Below are 16,122 nucleotides of genomic sequence, written 5' to 3'. Positions count from 1 at the left end.
AGACGGACATGAACTCTTTCATTTTAATCTTCTTGCTGAAGTTCAAACAGTACATATTGATTCTAATGAGTCTGAACTGGACTATGGACCGGTTCTTATGGAGAGTGGACTGGGACTGATCATCCAGAAGTCTAACCCAGGTTCTGGTTCTGCAGAACTGAAATAAATGTTAGGAAGAACCTAATGAATGCTCTCTGCTGAGCAGAAACATCTGCTGAAGACCAACAATGTGTGTTGGTTACATGTCCAGCAGGGGGCAGCACCTTCCAACCAAACCTGTCCGAATGGTCAGAAATCCGTTCATTTGAATTATTTAATTATTATTTAATTATTATTTATTTTTCTCCCAGTTTCACCTGAGTTTGTATTCGATGCATCATTAGATTTTAACCCTTTGCTGGTGTTTCTGCAGCTTTTTGTGGTTCTGGTTCTTGTCCAACTTTAGACGTCCTCCTGACTGAAGCTTTTAGTTTCTCTAAATGTGTTTAATCATCTGACGATAATTTGTCTAATTATTTAATAGTTACAGGAGTCCAGTTCATACTGAGTGCTCAGCCTGTAGTCCAGATTAATCCAGATTATTATAACAATCATTGTGTTCATGAACAGTTTAGAAATAAAGTTTATCCACAGACACTCGCCCATCTGCTGAGTTTGTCCTTCCTGGTGACCTAAAGGTTCTGATGAGTCAATTAGCAGACAGGAGATAAATTCCTCACTGAGCTGATCTGAGACCAGAACTTTACCCAAACATGGATCCATGCAGCAGTTGCTTCTCTGTCTGCTCTGACCACTAATCCTGCAGATTATTTCATTCATTTTAACATTTTTAATCATCTTAAAGGTTTAGTTTCACTGAGTTTCTGCTTTCTTTGGATTTCTAGCAATATTTTAATGATTTAAGCAGAAAGGAGAATATCTTCACCTCACTGATCCGATCCGATCTGATCTGGAATGTGTCACCACATCAGATCCAATCAGTCAGAACCAAAGTGGATTAATTAAGAAAATCTACTGAAATCCAGAAACAGTAAAATAAAAATCTCTGAATTGCTTTTAATGCTGAATTGTTTCTTTCTTTCTTAACATTTATTATCAGGAATCTGTTGAATGAGAATATTTGTAATATTTAGCAGCTCAGGAAGATCTGGATTCAAACAGGACAAAGAACATCTTCAGGTTCTTGTGTTATTCAAGAAGGAAGGTTTTTAGGTGTCAGATGTTTCCTTCATGCTTGGTTCATGTTTGTCTTCCTGCAGAGACTCATCGACACTGATCCACTGAACCGGAACATTTTACTGTAGAATATGAGGTCAAATCAGCAGGTCACCAATCATCTGTCCACCAGCACCAACCTCAGGGTCCAAACCTGGTCTGTCTGGAACCTGGAACAGGTTCCTTCAAGCAGGAGAAGAAGATACAATGAAACAGAATGAAGAAGGTCCATCAGTATATTTTCAGTGATTGTTACTGATTAATGTTCCTGCTGGAAACGTCCGTCCCTCAAACCCGTCAGTGGGAAACAAATTGAGACTAAGAGAAAAAAAAAGCACAAATCTAATCATTAAAATGTATCACTCATAAACTGTAATTATGTCATGTTTGGTGAGGCCCTCACCAAGGACCCTCCTCTTCCTCTGAGCTCAGGAAGCTTCAGAGAATCACTAAACAAGGTTTAAAATGAGAACGTTATCCCAGGTGATGTTTCTTCAGTAAGATGAAGACAGTGTAGACAAACATGTTCTCTCATTTAGTCGTTAATCACCTGTAAAACCGGTTGGGTTCGGTCCAGATGGAGCAGATCACGGTGAGGATGGTGTTTGTGAGTTCTGATGGTCGTCATTGATCACTGCTACTAGGCCAGCCCTCGTTACTATGGTAACCCTTAGCATCCCATAATACTCCCTCTGTCCATCTGGGATGGAAATGAAATAAAAAGTCTCTAAAAATAGTCTGGCGTCCGCTGTTGACCAATCAGAGAGCAGAGAGAGTGTGTGTGTGTGTGTGTGTGTGTGTTTTGCTGAGTCACACTGGGGTGGGGGGGTCCTCTGTTCTCCTGCCTAGCTGACCGCCTGGTGGTCATACACTGTTACTGCACCTCACACATGCTGAACCACAGACTCTGAAGCATCTGAAGCTCCTGCAGCTTCTTCCATCAGAGGTCTGAACCTGCAGCAGGAGAATCTGATGCATCAGAGCTCCTCAGCTTCTGCATCATGTGACCATCATGAGTCTGGGTGGGTCACTGACACATGCGTGCCTGCAGAGAGACAGAATTGTTCAAGACTTTATGTGAAGTTCACACCAACCAGCTAGAGGAGAGCAGAAACATCTGTGAGGAACAGAAAACCAGAAGGTTTGTTAGCTTCAGTTTATTTTAGGTCTTTGTTTTCTGCTGTTTGTGTCTGCAGACACATTCTTACATGTTCTCAGCCAGGGAACATGTAACCCTAACTCAGTGAAGTTCTGAGATATTTTTAAACCGGGTCGACTGACAGAAATTTAGAGAGAACTCCGGATCACACTGAAGAGAAGCAACCTAAATCATCATCATCTTCTCACCCATTTTCTGCCTCTCTCCTCTCTGAGCTTCACAACAACAAGTTGGCGAGAGACGTTTGTCTCCCTTTCTCTCCCCCCGTCCGTCACGTGTTCTCTCCCCACCCCTCCTCTCATCCAGTAGAAAGACCTGAGGCAGACAGAGGCAGCCAGAACAGAGGAAGGAGGACATCTCAGGAGACGAGTCAACTAAGGACAACTAAGGACAAGAACCTCATCATGGACGCCCTGAGGAAAGGATTCTCCATGGCCAAAGACGGGGTGGTGGCCGCCGCCGAGAAGACGAAGGCTGGAGTGGAGGAGGCCGCCAGCAAGACCAAGGACGGGGTCATGTATGTGGGTAAGAGGAGGGAGGGTTGATGAAGAACACCCTTAAACTGCGACTAAAATCCTTTTTTACTGTGAAAACTGTAGAAAAGTCTTAAAGTCAATAAGGTAAAGGATAAAATATGCAGAAATGGAGCAAGGATGGAAAAACTTCTGCATTATTTATGACAACAACCTGAGGAAATAATTGTATGACAACATTTATATTTAGTATGAAATTATTCATCAACCAGCAGCAATGTGAAGGACGTTGATGGAGGAACTGAAGGAGACGTCAAACTGTAGGACGGATTAAAAGATGGATGGAGGAACAGATGATGGGAATATGAAAAATAAAAGAAATCTTTCTCTTTTCTTAAAATATTAAGAAACAACTAGAAATTCGACCTCAAAATTTATTAAATGTTTTTTTTCTAAACAAGAAACGTTTAAAAATAAATCCGAAAAGTTTAAATTATTAACGACGAACTTAAACTCAGAACATGTAAAAAATATCGAAAATTTATTACAGAAAATGAAGTAAAGCATCTTCGTTTTCATATGGAATCAAAGAAGAAAAATAAAGAAAAATAAAGAAAAAGTTTGATAAGAAAATGATTTTTTCTGTTTTTCACAGGAAGATTTAATGGATTCAGGAGAAAATCAGAAAAAGATTAACTGGAATAAATAAACAGATGGAGGAGACACAGAAGCTTAGCGGTGAAATATTAAAGATTAAAAACAATAAGGAGAAGCTGAGTCATCATGACTGTTAGATCTGATGGTGTGAAGATCAACCAGAAGCTCAGATGTGCTACAAGTCAGGAGGAGAAGATCCTAAAATATTAAAGCTGAAATAAATCAGGAACAACGATGTTAATTTTAATTTTGCATTCACTGTAAAACTCCTGCTTCCTGTCGGTTTTATCTTTGGATTCAGATCCAGAAACAGGAACAGATCGTGTCTCAGTGACCTTCTGCTGGTACCAAAGAACCTGAAGGTCCGGTTTCCTGTTCTGTCAACAGAGTTTAAGTCATTTTCTGTCTGAAAGCTTTAGAGATCAAAGTTAAGAGGATTAAAATATTCAGCTACAGGAGCTGAAACTGAGTGAAACAGCAGCCAAAGTCCAAAGAAAAACCCTGTAAATCTTCCAGAACCCTGCAGAACTATGGGTCAAAATCACTGTAAAGATGATAGATTCCTTTGTTACATCTGGATCACAGAAAGGAAAACCGGGACTGGGTTTGAACATTTTAAAACGTGGCAAACTTGCTGTATAAAACAAATGTTGAAGCATTAATATCATAATTAATGAATCATGTTTAACCTTCAGGCTGTTTTAACATCAAACTCTGATTTGATCCGATGGAACATTTTTACAAATCAACCAAGAATGAAACAAACACCAAAACACGAGATGAAGTTAAATTCATCTGTTTGTGTCAGAGTTCATTCTGTTAAACATTGTTTCCTAACTTTGCTACCAGCAGAGATGACCTTTAACCTGCATCATGTTTCTCTTTGTTTGGTTTATCCAAACAGTTTTTCAAATTAAAAGCCTGAAGCCAGATCAACCAGACCTACGTTTGTAACATCGGGTGAGATTTAAATCCCACCTTCATCCATTAAATGCATCATGTCCCTGATAGAGTCCTGCTCCAGAACATGAGACAAGTTTTACATGAAGTTTGAACAGAAGGGGGCGCCACAACTACAATTATAGGAAACCTGATGAAAAGTTATTGAAAGTCTGTTCTACTTAAACAGCTCCTCTTTTGTCAGGACTTTGCTTTTAGTACTCAGATTTTTACTGAAGATCCCAGGATCAACCAGAAACATCAATAATCCCTTCAGCCTCATCAAATATGCATCATATCTGCCCAGAAACCTCCTTCCTGTTATTGATTTCAGATTCTCATCTTTCACCTCAAACATCTGCTGCTGCTGCTGGGAAGCAGCCATTAGAGATCCCACTCAAAGGTTCTGGGCTGCAAATCAGCTGACGGTGAATCACACACTGTGTCAACTCTTACAAAGGGTTGGTTCTGTCTGATCCGTCACATGTTCCACTGACCCGACACCCACAGACTGAATTATAACCCAGAATCTGGATCTGATCCATAGAACAAGCTGTAGCTCCTCTAATGTCCACCAGAGAGCGCCCCAGAAACCACAAACAGAAATCTATTAATAATAATAACAACAATAACAACAGTAAGTCTGTTTAAAACTCTTAAACTGAGCAGTTTGCCTTAAGTGATCAGATCTGCTCCAACATGGAGCTCGTGGTCTTAATGTCTCTGTGGGTTTCGGACCAGTTCTAGTTTTTTCAACCAACAGACACAACAGAGGAGTCGGGTTTAACCTGTGCTGAAAGTTTGAAGCAGGAATCAATGAGAAGATAGAAAACACTGTGAATAACTTGTTGTCTGAATGGTTAAATGACCAAACAGCCCGTTGGACATCAGAACTGAGGTTAGAACTGATCCCTGGTGTGCACCACACTGCAGCTGGACCATGAGAAAAATAGGGTTGATAGTAACATCATCAAAGGTTCTGTTGGAGATGTTTGAAGGAACCACTGGAATCAGTTTATCTCCTCTGACATCAGCAGCAGCTCCTCAGTCTCTTCAACAGTCTTCAGACAGAACCGACTGCAGAATGGACCAACTGTGGTCAAACAGAACCAACTGCAGACTGGTTCATGGTTACAGGAAGACCAAGGATGTAAATTAGCTCCTTTTAACAGGCATACAGACTGAACCCGTCTCAGTCGTAGGTCCTACTGATCTTTATGCAGGTTCCTCATTGTAAACTGACATGCATGAATCATTCAGAGCTCTGATGGAAGTGGGCCAGAACCAGAACTGAACTCAGGCACAGCTGCGGTTGAGATTAACCTGGAGGTTCTAACATCTACATGGTTTTATCTCCATCACATGTCTGTGATTTTTATCCAGCAGCAATAGGTCCAACACTGTTTGGTTCTGATATGGGCAGAACCAAACACCTGAACATCTCAGGTAAAGGTCAAACAGGAGGTCATTTCATTTAGACTGTCTCTCATCCATTAAGTACCATTATGTCTAATTAAAGTTTATTATTCTCTGTCTGTAGGAGTAACAACATATGAGGTTAGTTAAAAACTGAGAAAACAGGAGTTTTATTTCATTTTGGTTTGGTTCTCTGGAGTAAAACAAAGAAAGTTCTCCAGTTAGAAGACCTGAAACATCCATTAAACATCTGTCAGCAGCACAGCAGAATAGATGGAAAAATAGCTTGAATAGTTTCTCAGTGAGATGTTTGGTGTGATGCAAACCTGATTTCTGCATGTTTTACAGGAAACAAGACGATGGAGGGCGTGGTGACAGGTGTGAACACAGGTAAACAATCATGGGGGGAGGTTCTAAATAATTTATTACTTTTATTCTTTAATGTTTTCCTGCTTCCTTCAGTGACTTTTATCTGGCTGTATCTGAACGTAGTAAACAACACAATGACCCCACAGCAACATAACAGCTGGCTTGATTTATCTTTCATGGTCAACTCGCTCCCCCTTGTATAAATATACGCAAGTTTATTAAAACAGGACTTTTACTATGTTTACACATTCCTGTATAAACCTTATCGTGGTAGAGGGGTTCGAGTGCTCAAATGATCCTAGAAGCTATGTTGTCTGGGGCTTAAATGCCCCTGATAGGGTCTCCCATGGCAAACATGCTCTGGGCAACGGGTCAGACAAACAGCGGTTCAAGACGCCTTCATGATGACCATTAAAACGAGGCACGGGACGTCGCCTGGTACAATGGAGCCGGGGTCCCAACCTGGAGCCAGGCCTGGGGACAGGACTCGTCGGAGAGCGTCTAGTGGCCAGGTTGCTTCTCGAGGGACCCGGCCGGGCCAAGCCCGAACGAGTGATGTGAGGCCATCCCCCAGTGGGCCCACCACCGGCAGGGGGAACCATGAGGGACCGTTGCAAATAGGATCTGGCAGCGGAAGAAGGTGGAGACGACCCGATCTCCAGATGCTGAGGCTGGCTCTAGGGACATGGAGTGTCACCTTGCTGGAGCGGAAGGAGCCTGAACTTGTGCTGGAGGTCGAGAGATATCAACAAAAAAAAGCCGGACTCACCGCCACGCACAGCGTGGGCTCTGGAACCCATCTCCTCGAGAGAAGTTGGACTCTCTTCTACGGGAGAGGCAGCAAGATGGGGTGGGTTTGCTTCTTGCCCCCCAGCTCAGCCGTCTTGTGTTGGGTTTACCCCGGTGGATGAGTGGGTTGCATCCCTACGCCCTCAGGTCGGGGACAGGTCTCCGACCGTCGTTTTGGCGTATGGGCCGAGCGGTAGTGCGGAGCACCCAACCTTCTAGGGATCCTTGTGGGGGGTGCTACATAGTGCCCCTACCAGAGACTCTGTTATTCTGCTGGGGGACTTCAATATTTTGGACACCAGCGAAGAGAGAGGCTGAGCTGTCCACTGATCACCACCTGGTGGTGAGTTGGATCCGCTGGAAGAGGAGAAAGCTGGACAAACTTGGCAGGGCCAAGTGTATAATGAGAGTCTGCTGGGAACGTCTGGCGAAGCCATTGGCCAGGGATGTATTCAACTCTCACCTCTGGGAGAGCTTTGACCAGATTCCGGGAGAGGTTGGAGACATAGAGTCCAAGTGCTGTCGCCCGTAGCTGTGGCCATAAGGTATGCAGTGCCTGTTGTGGCGTCAATCACCAAACCTGGTGGTGGACACAGGTTGTAAGGGATGCTGTTAAGCTGAAGAAGGAGTCCTATCGGCTGTGGTTGGCTTGTGGAACTCCTGAGGAGTTGGACTCTTTCATCACCCAGGCTGAAGTCACCAAGGTGGTTAAAAAGCTCCACGGTCGCAGGGCTTCGGGGGTGGATGAGATTTGCCTTGAGTACCTCAAGTCTCTGGATGTTGTGGGGTTGTCATGGTTGACACGCCTCTTCAACATTGCGTGGTGGTCGGGGACAGTGCCTCTGGACTGGCAGACTGGGGTGGTGGTCCCCCTTCATAAGAAGGGTGACCGGAGGGGGATCACACTCCTCAGCCTCCATGGTAAGTGTCATCGTTTTTTAAGGCCAATTTGACCCACATGCAAAGAACACTCAAACAGAGAAACGTTTAAAGAATTCATTAACAATTTGTGAAAGCTAAGTGGAGCAAGTTTCCAGGAAGGCTCTCTGACTGGAAGGGAAAACAACAAGGTGAGTTCAGATCGGGATACAGACTTGCTAATTCTGTGGTTAGGCTTACTATTCGGGTGGGGCGATCCGCCAGGGGGGAGATGGTTGCGAGTCTGGGACAGTGAGGTAGTGCTGATTCCGTTGGGGCTTCTTGATGATCCAGGAGGAACCGTAGGAGGGTGGACAGGGTTCGCTTAACCAGACAGAGAGGGATCCAGGGCGGCCCGCTGCATGGAATGAATCCAGAGTCCTGACTGTGATCAGAGGTTTTCTTGAGATCTCCAACAAGGAGCAAGGCTGAGGTGCCTAAGACAAGGTAAACAGACTGTTGGTCAAAATCCTCATAAAACAATTACAAGATACAAGGTATATGGCCAGGGAGTACTACCACGAAGGGCAGAAACACTCAGGCGCAGAAGTGCAGGTGAGCCGCCCTCATATAGTCCTCTGAACTGATGAGTCAATGAAGAATACCTGTTACACCTTCGGTCCTTCAGCTCCGCGGCCCCTAGAGGTGGAGAAAGGAAGCAGCAGGCAAGGAGACAACCAGACTCTGACAGTAAGGCCTATGCCAGGGTATTGGAGAGGAGAGTCTGGTCGATAGTCAAACCTCGTGATGGGAATTTGCCCAACCGGTCCACATGTGTTTTGTGGACCTGGAAAAGGCATTTGACTGTGTCCCTCGTGGTGCCCTGTGGGAGGTGCTCCAAGAGTACGGAGTTAGGGGCCCTTTATTAGGGGTCATCCGGTCTCCGTACAAGCAGAGCAGGAGTTTGGTCTGCATTGCTGGCACAAAGTCAGACCTGTTTCTGTTGCATGTTGCCCTTTGTCACCAGTCCTGTTCGTGACTTTTATGGAGAGGTGTTCCAGGCACGTCCCACCGGGAGGAGGCCCAGGGGACGGCCCTGGACACACTGGAGGGACTATGTCTCTCAGCTGGCCTGGGAACGCCTTGGGCTCCCCCGGGAGGAGCTGGAGGAGGTGTCTGGGGAGAGGGACGTCTGGGTATCTCTGCTGAGTCTGCTGCCCCTGAGACCCGGTCCCAGATAAAGTAAAAGACGACGACTACGAGTTATTTATGCATTGACCTCAGTAATAAACATTTTTAAAAACAATTAACCTTTAATTCAAATAAAACTACATCTGAAATTCATAGAAAAATATTTTTACGCATAAAAAATAATATATAGACATAAAAAATACACGCAACCTGTTGATACTTAAAATGTCTGATATTAAATCAGACCAAATTGTTTTAGCTCAGTTTAGATTATTAAAATTATTTATATTTGCTAAATATCAGGAAAACCTAGAGAGGAAATGTTGCTTCTTTGTATAAAATCTTGGAGGAATCAGAAGAAATCAGCCAAGATATCAGGAAGAGAAATTATTTCTCCTTGGGTCCAAAATGCCTGATTTCCAGATGCTTTGAGGTTCCATGTTCGTCGGTTCAAACTATTATATGCAGGTATGAACATCATGAACGTCCAGACATCATAGCGTTCAGGAGGAAATGAAAAAGGACCTGTCTTGTGTTCTGATGAAATTAACACTGAAGTGTTTGGACAAAATGATCAAAATTACATTTGGAAGAAAATTAGGGAGGCTTGAAGCCTGAGAAAATCCTCCCAACTGTGGAGTATGGGGGTGGCAGCATCATGCTGTGGGGTGTTTTGCTGCAGCAAAGATTGGACCTCCCAAGATAGATGGTCTCATTAGGAAGGAACAATATGTGGAAATGTTGAAGCAACATCTCAGAACATCAGCCAAATAATTAAAGCTGTAATTCTCTGGGCGTCCAAACTGGACAACATCCCTCTGGATATCACCAGCTTAGTCACAAAGTCAATGTTCTGGACTGGTCCTCACGAAGCCCTGATCCCAGTCCAATCTACAAATATGTAAGCAGAGCTGAAAAGGTGTGTCAGCAAGGCAGGCCACAAACCTGACCCAGTTACTGGTTCTGTCAGGAGGAATGGGCTAACATTCCAGCGAACTATTCAGGAGTTTAAAAGGCGATTCTACCAAATACTGGAAAAATGAACGATAACTAACTGATGAACATCATGAACAGGTTCTTCTGATTTCAGGTCCAACTCTGAGGGAATGAGGTTCTGATTCTTTTTATCCAGTGGATATAAATATCTGGCTTCAGCTGGAAATCTTAAAATCACTCAGATTAAAACCTTAAATCTCTTTCTGCTGCTGGTTTTTGTCGCCCAGTCGCTCACCAGTCCACTGAACAGGCCAACATCGTTGCTGACACTGCGGTTGCCGGGGCCAACGAGGTCGCCCAGGCAACAGTGGAAGGGGTGGAGAATGCAGTGGTGGCGAGCGGATTGGTCAAGATGGTGAGTGATGTCACATCATTGAACTTCTGCCTTACATCAGGATGTCTTCTATCTATAAATCTAGATCTATTAAATACAAAAATTTGACGTAAAACGTCAAATTGTGAATTTTTGTATAGAATTAGATTTATTTTTATTTTCTTCCGTTAACTTAAAAAAATACAAACATAAAAACAATGTTTTAAGCTTTAATAATAATGTTTAGTGGATTTTTGGATGATGAGATTCAAAATTTAATATTCGTATAAATTCTGTCAATTTTCTAAATATTGTCTGTTGTTGATAAATCTCTGGTGATTGGCTGGATTCAGGAGGGGGCGGGAGCAGCAGCTGGGGAGGTGCCTGATTGGTTGGGTTGTTGTGACGCAGCATGACGCTTGTTGCCTGATAACATGTCCGCTCAGAAGCTGTTATAAAACAGTTTAGAAAGAAGAAGCTCCAGCAGCTGCAGCAGCTTGTGATGAAACTGGAAATGAGATTTTCTGCTGGATGTTGATGGAAAATAGCAGAAAACTTTGAATAAAATCAGAGATCATGTTGAGGAATTTCAGACTTCCTGCTTTACTTTCTGTTCTATTAAAACTAATGCTGATGAGTCAAACAGAGATGAGTTTTTAGTCTCCTGCCTGGAGAACAGCAACATATTTCTGCAACAAACATCCCCATCAGTGTGTGACGATGCTTCCTCAAATTCACTGATAGAAACTGACTGAAAACAGAGATACGGTTTGGCTGCAGCCACGTGTTTCTCGTTGTAGTGAGGGGGATGCAGCTTGGTGCGTGGACAGGTCTACATGATGATGGTGATGATGTTCTCTCTGTCTCCTGAGCAGACTGATGTCCCTAAAGCAGAAGCAGGAGGAGAACAGGTTGAACTGGATACACAGTAGGTGAGAAACTCCACAAATAAAAACATAATTTTAATTTATTCATTTAACAAGTTGATTTGTCCTGTGTGTCGGTCTAATATTCATTCATTCATCCACCTCTGGTTAGTTGAACAATGTCAGGGACAACAGAATGTAAAAAAACTCCTCATATATAATATTTTATAACTTGGTCAAAGTGCTACGACAGAGTTTACCACTAGAGGGCACTGTAATGGTGCATTCACACCGAACGCGGATTCTGCAAATTTTTCGCGTCATTTGTGTACTTTTGCCCGCTTGACATTCCGCGTGAACTCCGCGTTGCCAAATGGCAACAAGAGGCAACGCTTCGCCGCGTCATCAAATAGGAGGAGCTTCTATCTGCTGCTTGCTGGTTTCAACTGAACATGGCGGACATGGATTTCACGGACCTAATTACCCGTGGAGAGCCGAAAAACGCAGCCGACGTCAACGTCCCTGGGTTCATCAGATTCTTCAGGGACGGGAACAATTTGGAGATTAAAACCACTTATTCCAGGAGCTGCGTCTGGATGACGGTCGATTTCAGCGGTACTTCCGTCTATCCAGGACCCAGTTCGAAGATCTGCTGTCCTGCGTTGGGAGCCGAATCGGCCTCCGGGACACCAACTACCGGCGCTGTATCCCCGCTGCTGAACGCCTGTCCATCTGTCTTCGATGAGTGAATAAATCTCAGTTCAATAAAAAAAACAGCAGATTTTTATTGTCCACATCTCCTAAATATAAGATATTTGTGCCTAAACATAACCAGGTCCTTTCTGTACTTGTCTCGGTAAAAGTAATTAGTTGAGTCATACATCTCTGGCTTGCTGCACACTGTCACTATGATCTGGTCCTCCATCTTCACTGACAACCGCTTCTTCTCCGCTGCGGTCCTTCACCCTACGTCACAGCCGCATCCAGTCCCTGATTGGTTGACGCGACTTTAGGAAAAAGTTCAGATTTTTTAAACTCGTCCATTGCTCTCGCGCCGCTACCGCTTCGCTCGGCACGCCTTTCGCACCGTGCCCTCCGTCTCCTTCGCACCGCCTCGTGCCGCTCCTGAACACGCCTCTACATAGGGATAACATGTAAATCGTCCGCTCCTATCGCAGAATCCGCGTTCGGTGTGAACGCACCATAAGACCCTGGATGGACGGACAATACGTGGACAAGTCAAAGTTTTCATAGATTCAGAGATTGAAATGGGAACAAAATAAGCCTCTATAAAGGGCTCCTAGTAACAAAGACTCTAAGGAAACAAACTGGTTCTTTTGATTGTTTGGAGGCACCACGATGGTTCTCCACCTGAGTTTAGGAACCTTTCACAGCCTGAATTATATAGAGATCCGAGTTCAGACAGAAACTGGTGTGGTACGGGTCTGAGCCTGAACGACCATCAGGCAATGTCTGGAGAAAAACTCTGACAGACCATGTTTGACACCCTCCTCCCTGCCCTCTGACCCCTTACCTGCAATAAAGAGTAATGAGAAGATGTGTGTCAGCTCTCTCAGTATTAGAAGGTTAGGAAAGCTCCAGGACCTGACACTGTGTCCCTCAGTCCTCCTGTCATTGTTCTGATCCAGAACAGTGATTAGCCTACAGACAGGAGGTGGATGGGTTGGTCCACTGGTACATTTAGAACCACCTAGAGCATAACCTTCTCAAGACTGTGGAGATGACAGTGGACTTGATCAGTCTGCGCCGCGTTTGTCCATCACTGTGCGTTTGGTTCAACCACAAGCAGAACAGAACCAGAACAGCAGCGAACAATCAGATCTTCAGATAAGGTTCTAAATACTGACCGTCCTCCTCCATCCAAGACTTGTACAGGTCCAGAGTCAGGAGACGGACCGCTAACGTCTCTTCAGAACCAGCACTTCCTGGACATGATTGATTCAAACTTCTACCTTTTGTTTCTGTTTCATTTTGAGACTCTTGAGCAAAAACAACCATAAACACTGAAATTAGATTTAAATGGTTCATTTTATGAACAAAGCAAAGCAATAAAGAGACGAGTTGAGATCTGAGACAAGGGTCAGTAACTTGCAGGGGGGCCTGAACTCCAGCAGCAAGTGAACCTAATTATCACCTGGATGTGGCAGCAGTCTGAAATCCTCCTCCTCTGAAGAAGAAGAGTCTGCCTTTTCTGCTCCCTAGATGATCAGAGATGAAGAGCTGGTGAAGCTGCACCTGTCAGCCACGTCCTGCAGCAGAGAGAGAGACCCACACAAACACACATCTGCGCCCAGCCCAGCAGGAGATGACAGGTCCAGGCAGGTGATACAGAGCTCTGTTAGCAAGTCCAGCTGCCACAGAGACAGCGTCTCTCCCTTAGACCAGGTGTCCAAGTCCAGTCCTCCAGGACTGGTGTCCTGCATGGTGTAGGTTTGTCCCTGCTCCAAAACATCTGACTCAAATGACTGATTTACCTCCTCAGTGTGTCTTCAAGGTCTCCAGAGACCTACTAATTAAGACCTCAGTAAGTTCAATTGAACCAGGACAACACCTAAAACATGCAGGACACTGGTCCTTGAGAACTAACTTTGAACACCACTGCCTTAGATCATCTCTCTGGAGACACGATGAGCAGCTAACAGCCAGAGGACTCAGCTACTCTGCTGGGGAACAATAGCAGGGACCTTTGGACTCTACTAATCCATCTTCTTCTGTAAATCAGAACGTGTGTGGTTACATATACATGGATAGAAATATATACAGATATCTACATATTTATTTTTATCCCTTCTGATGTTTCTATATTTATATTTAGATGTCCGTACACTGAGACCTGCTGAAACCGTAGTCAGATTCTTTGCTTGTGAGCAGAAACGTGGCGATTAAAACAGATTCTGGTTCTGATCCAATGTTTAAAGTTGGATTTCTGCTTCTGAAGTGAACTTATATTAAATTCTTCTTCTTCTTCTTTTATTTTCTGTCTCCCAGACTCTGAAGGTCCTGCCGTCAATGAGGAGAGAAACTTTAATGTTAACCTGTTGCTTAGTGATTCTTCTTCTCCTGTTGTCATTATTTTCATTAACCAATCAGAACCTCTGATCTCCTCCCTGTTGCCATGGTTACATGGTTTCCCTCCCACATAGGCTTGGATGTTTTAACGCTCAGTAATAAATTGAGTCAGGTCATGTGCTCTCATGCTATCAGCTGATTGGCTCATTTGGACTAAGTATGTTCAACACTTCCTGCTCACCTGTGTCAGTTACCTGCATGGCCCCGCCCCCTGGCAGCCTTTATAATGTATGAAGCGTGAAAACACAGAAATGATGATTGATGATGGAGTTTTCTCTGACTTTCTGATTCAGACTCAGCTGTTTCATCTTTTATAAACTACAGGAGAGAAATAAAAAGCTTAAAATCCACCTGAAGTTTTCCTGTTTTATTCCCTCACAAATGTCACATGAAGAGTCACTGAGTCACTGGGTTTAAAGTATGAGATGCCGATACCAAGCGGGCTTAACAAGAAAAGCAACACTGCTGCTGCTGCAGAAGAGCGAGAGTTAGTGTAGCAGAGCCCAGGTCAATGCGTGGAGGGGCCTAGTGGTTAGAAAGCAGGGCAGCTGCATCCTGGAGAGGCCACAAGTACCCTGGTTCGAATCCCACAGCCTGCCACTCTGGGTCCTTGAGCAAGACCCTCAGTTCCTGAATGCTCCCTGAGCGCCACACGATGGCAGCCCTCTGCTCCCTAAGGGATGGGTTAAATGCAGAGGATCATTTCTCCATTGTGAGGTCAATAAAGTGTAAATTATTATTATTTGACGGGGAATTCAAGTTGAATCCTTGATACTTCTATTTAACGTCCACAAAAAATAAAATAAATTAAAGTTTGTGTAGAATAAATGTGTGTGTAGGTGCAACCCAGCAGGTACAAAAAGAACGCGGCAACAAATTAATATGAAATATAAAAACACAGTTAAATCAGGTAAGATCCTGTTAGAAGGTATTGTTATATTTAACCTTTACCATCTGAATTACACAGCATTCACCAGTATATATTCAACATATGCAATTAATGGTGATATAAATAAATAAAATACGGAACAGAATAGAATAGAAAATCCTTTATTGTCCCACAGTGGAGAAATTCAGGCGTGTCAGCAGGAAAACAGCAGGAAATGATAGCATCCAGGTTCATCATCACTAAAACCATAGAAGAAGTTACCAGACTAAAGGCTATAAGAACCAATCAGGAAAAACAACCAGGCTGTACAGTAAAGGAGAATAAAACCCAGGATAAATGACATTTATTGTTGAACCTACTGTGTGGTTATCAAGGCTACTCTGATTAATTAAGTTAAAGGTGCAGCATTCAGGTGACATTGGTCTCAGCATCAATGTGAAAACTGTGCAATATACAAAACATAAAACAAATAAAACATAATCTCCTTCATTTAGTGAAGGAGCAGTGAATGTAACTGTCATGAATGCAGCCAATTAAGCCTGGAAACCCAGAAATGTATGAATAGATAATGCTTGATTATCAAAATGTGATCCAAACTAAACAACTGCTTTCACTGATACCTGCGGTTCTGACATTCCTCTTTTACTGGCTCACTTTGTCAGATTGCAAAGCTACTTATAAATGTCCAAGGGGCTCCGGTTTAAAATAAAATCTTATCTAAACTTAGACTTGTCATAATGTGGGTTTCTGTTGGACCAATATGTGGGGAAGAACTCCTGAAGCTCGAAGTTTGCAGGTAAGACGACACTTTATTGCTCATGGCTGGACATGGACAGGGTACCAGGCGAGCACACAAACACCAACAACACATAAGGAACCAGCCGGAGAACAAAGGAAACAAA

The 16,122-nt window shown here is 43.7% G+C and overlaps 1 protein-coding gene across 1 annotated transcript; it reads left to right on the top strand.

Annotated features, from left to right (window-relative positions):
* Positions 1-2,198: 2,198 nt before the first annotated feature.
* Positions 2,199-14,681, top strand: sncga (synuclein, gamma a). Its single transcript, XM_047350703.1, has 6 exons — positions 2,199-2,356; positions 2,681-2,899; positions 6,208-6,249; positions 10,290-10,417; positions 11,251-11,307; positions 14,251-14,681. The coding sequence occupies exons 2-5, from the start codon at positions 2,779-2,781 to the stop codon at positions 11,305-11,307; spliced, it is 348 nt and encodes a 115-aa protein (XP_047206659.1). The 5' UTR covers positions 2,199-2,356; positions 2,681-2,778; the 3' UTR covers positions 14,251-14,681.
* The last annotated feature ends 1,441 nt before the right edge of the window (positions 14,682-16,122 follow it).

The sequence above is a fragment of the Girardinichthys multiradiatus genome, chromosome 22 (assembly GCF_021462225.1).
Source record: "Girardinichthys multiradiatus isolate DD_20200921_A chromosome 22, DD_fGirMul_XY1, whole genome shotgun sequence".
NCBI classification, from domain to species: Eukaryota; Metazoa; Chordata; class Actinopteri; order Cyprinodontiformes; family Goodeidae; genus Girardinichthys; species Girardinichthys multiradiatus.
This window is presented reverse-complemented; position numbering and strand designations above follow the sequence as displayed.

Coding starts and splice junctions, on each gene's coding strand:
- sncga (XM_047350703.1), top strand. CDS start 2,779: ATGGACGCCCTGAGGAAAGGATTCTCCATGGCCAAAGACGGGGTGGTG. Junction 2,900..6,207: donor GGACGGGGTCATGTATGTGG/GTAAGAGGAGGG, acceptor CATGTTTTACAG/GAAACAAGACGATGGAGGGC. Junction 10,418..11,250: donor CGAGCGGATTGGTCAAGATG/GTGAGTGATGTC, acceptor TCTCCTGAGCAG/ACTGATGTCCCTAAAGCAGA.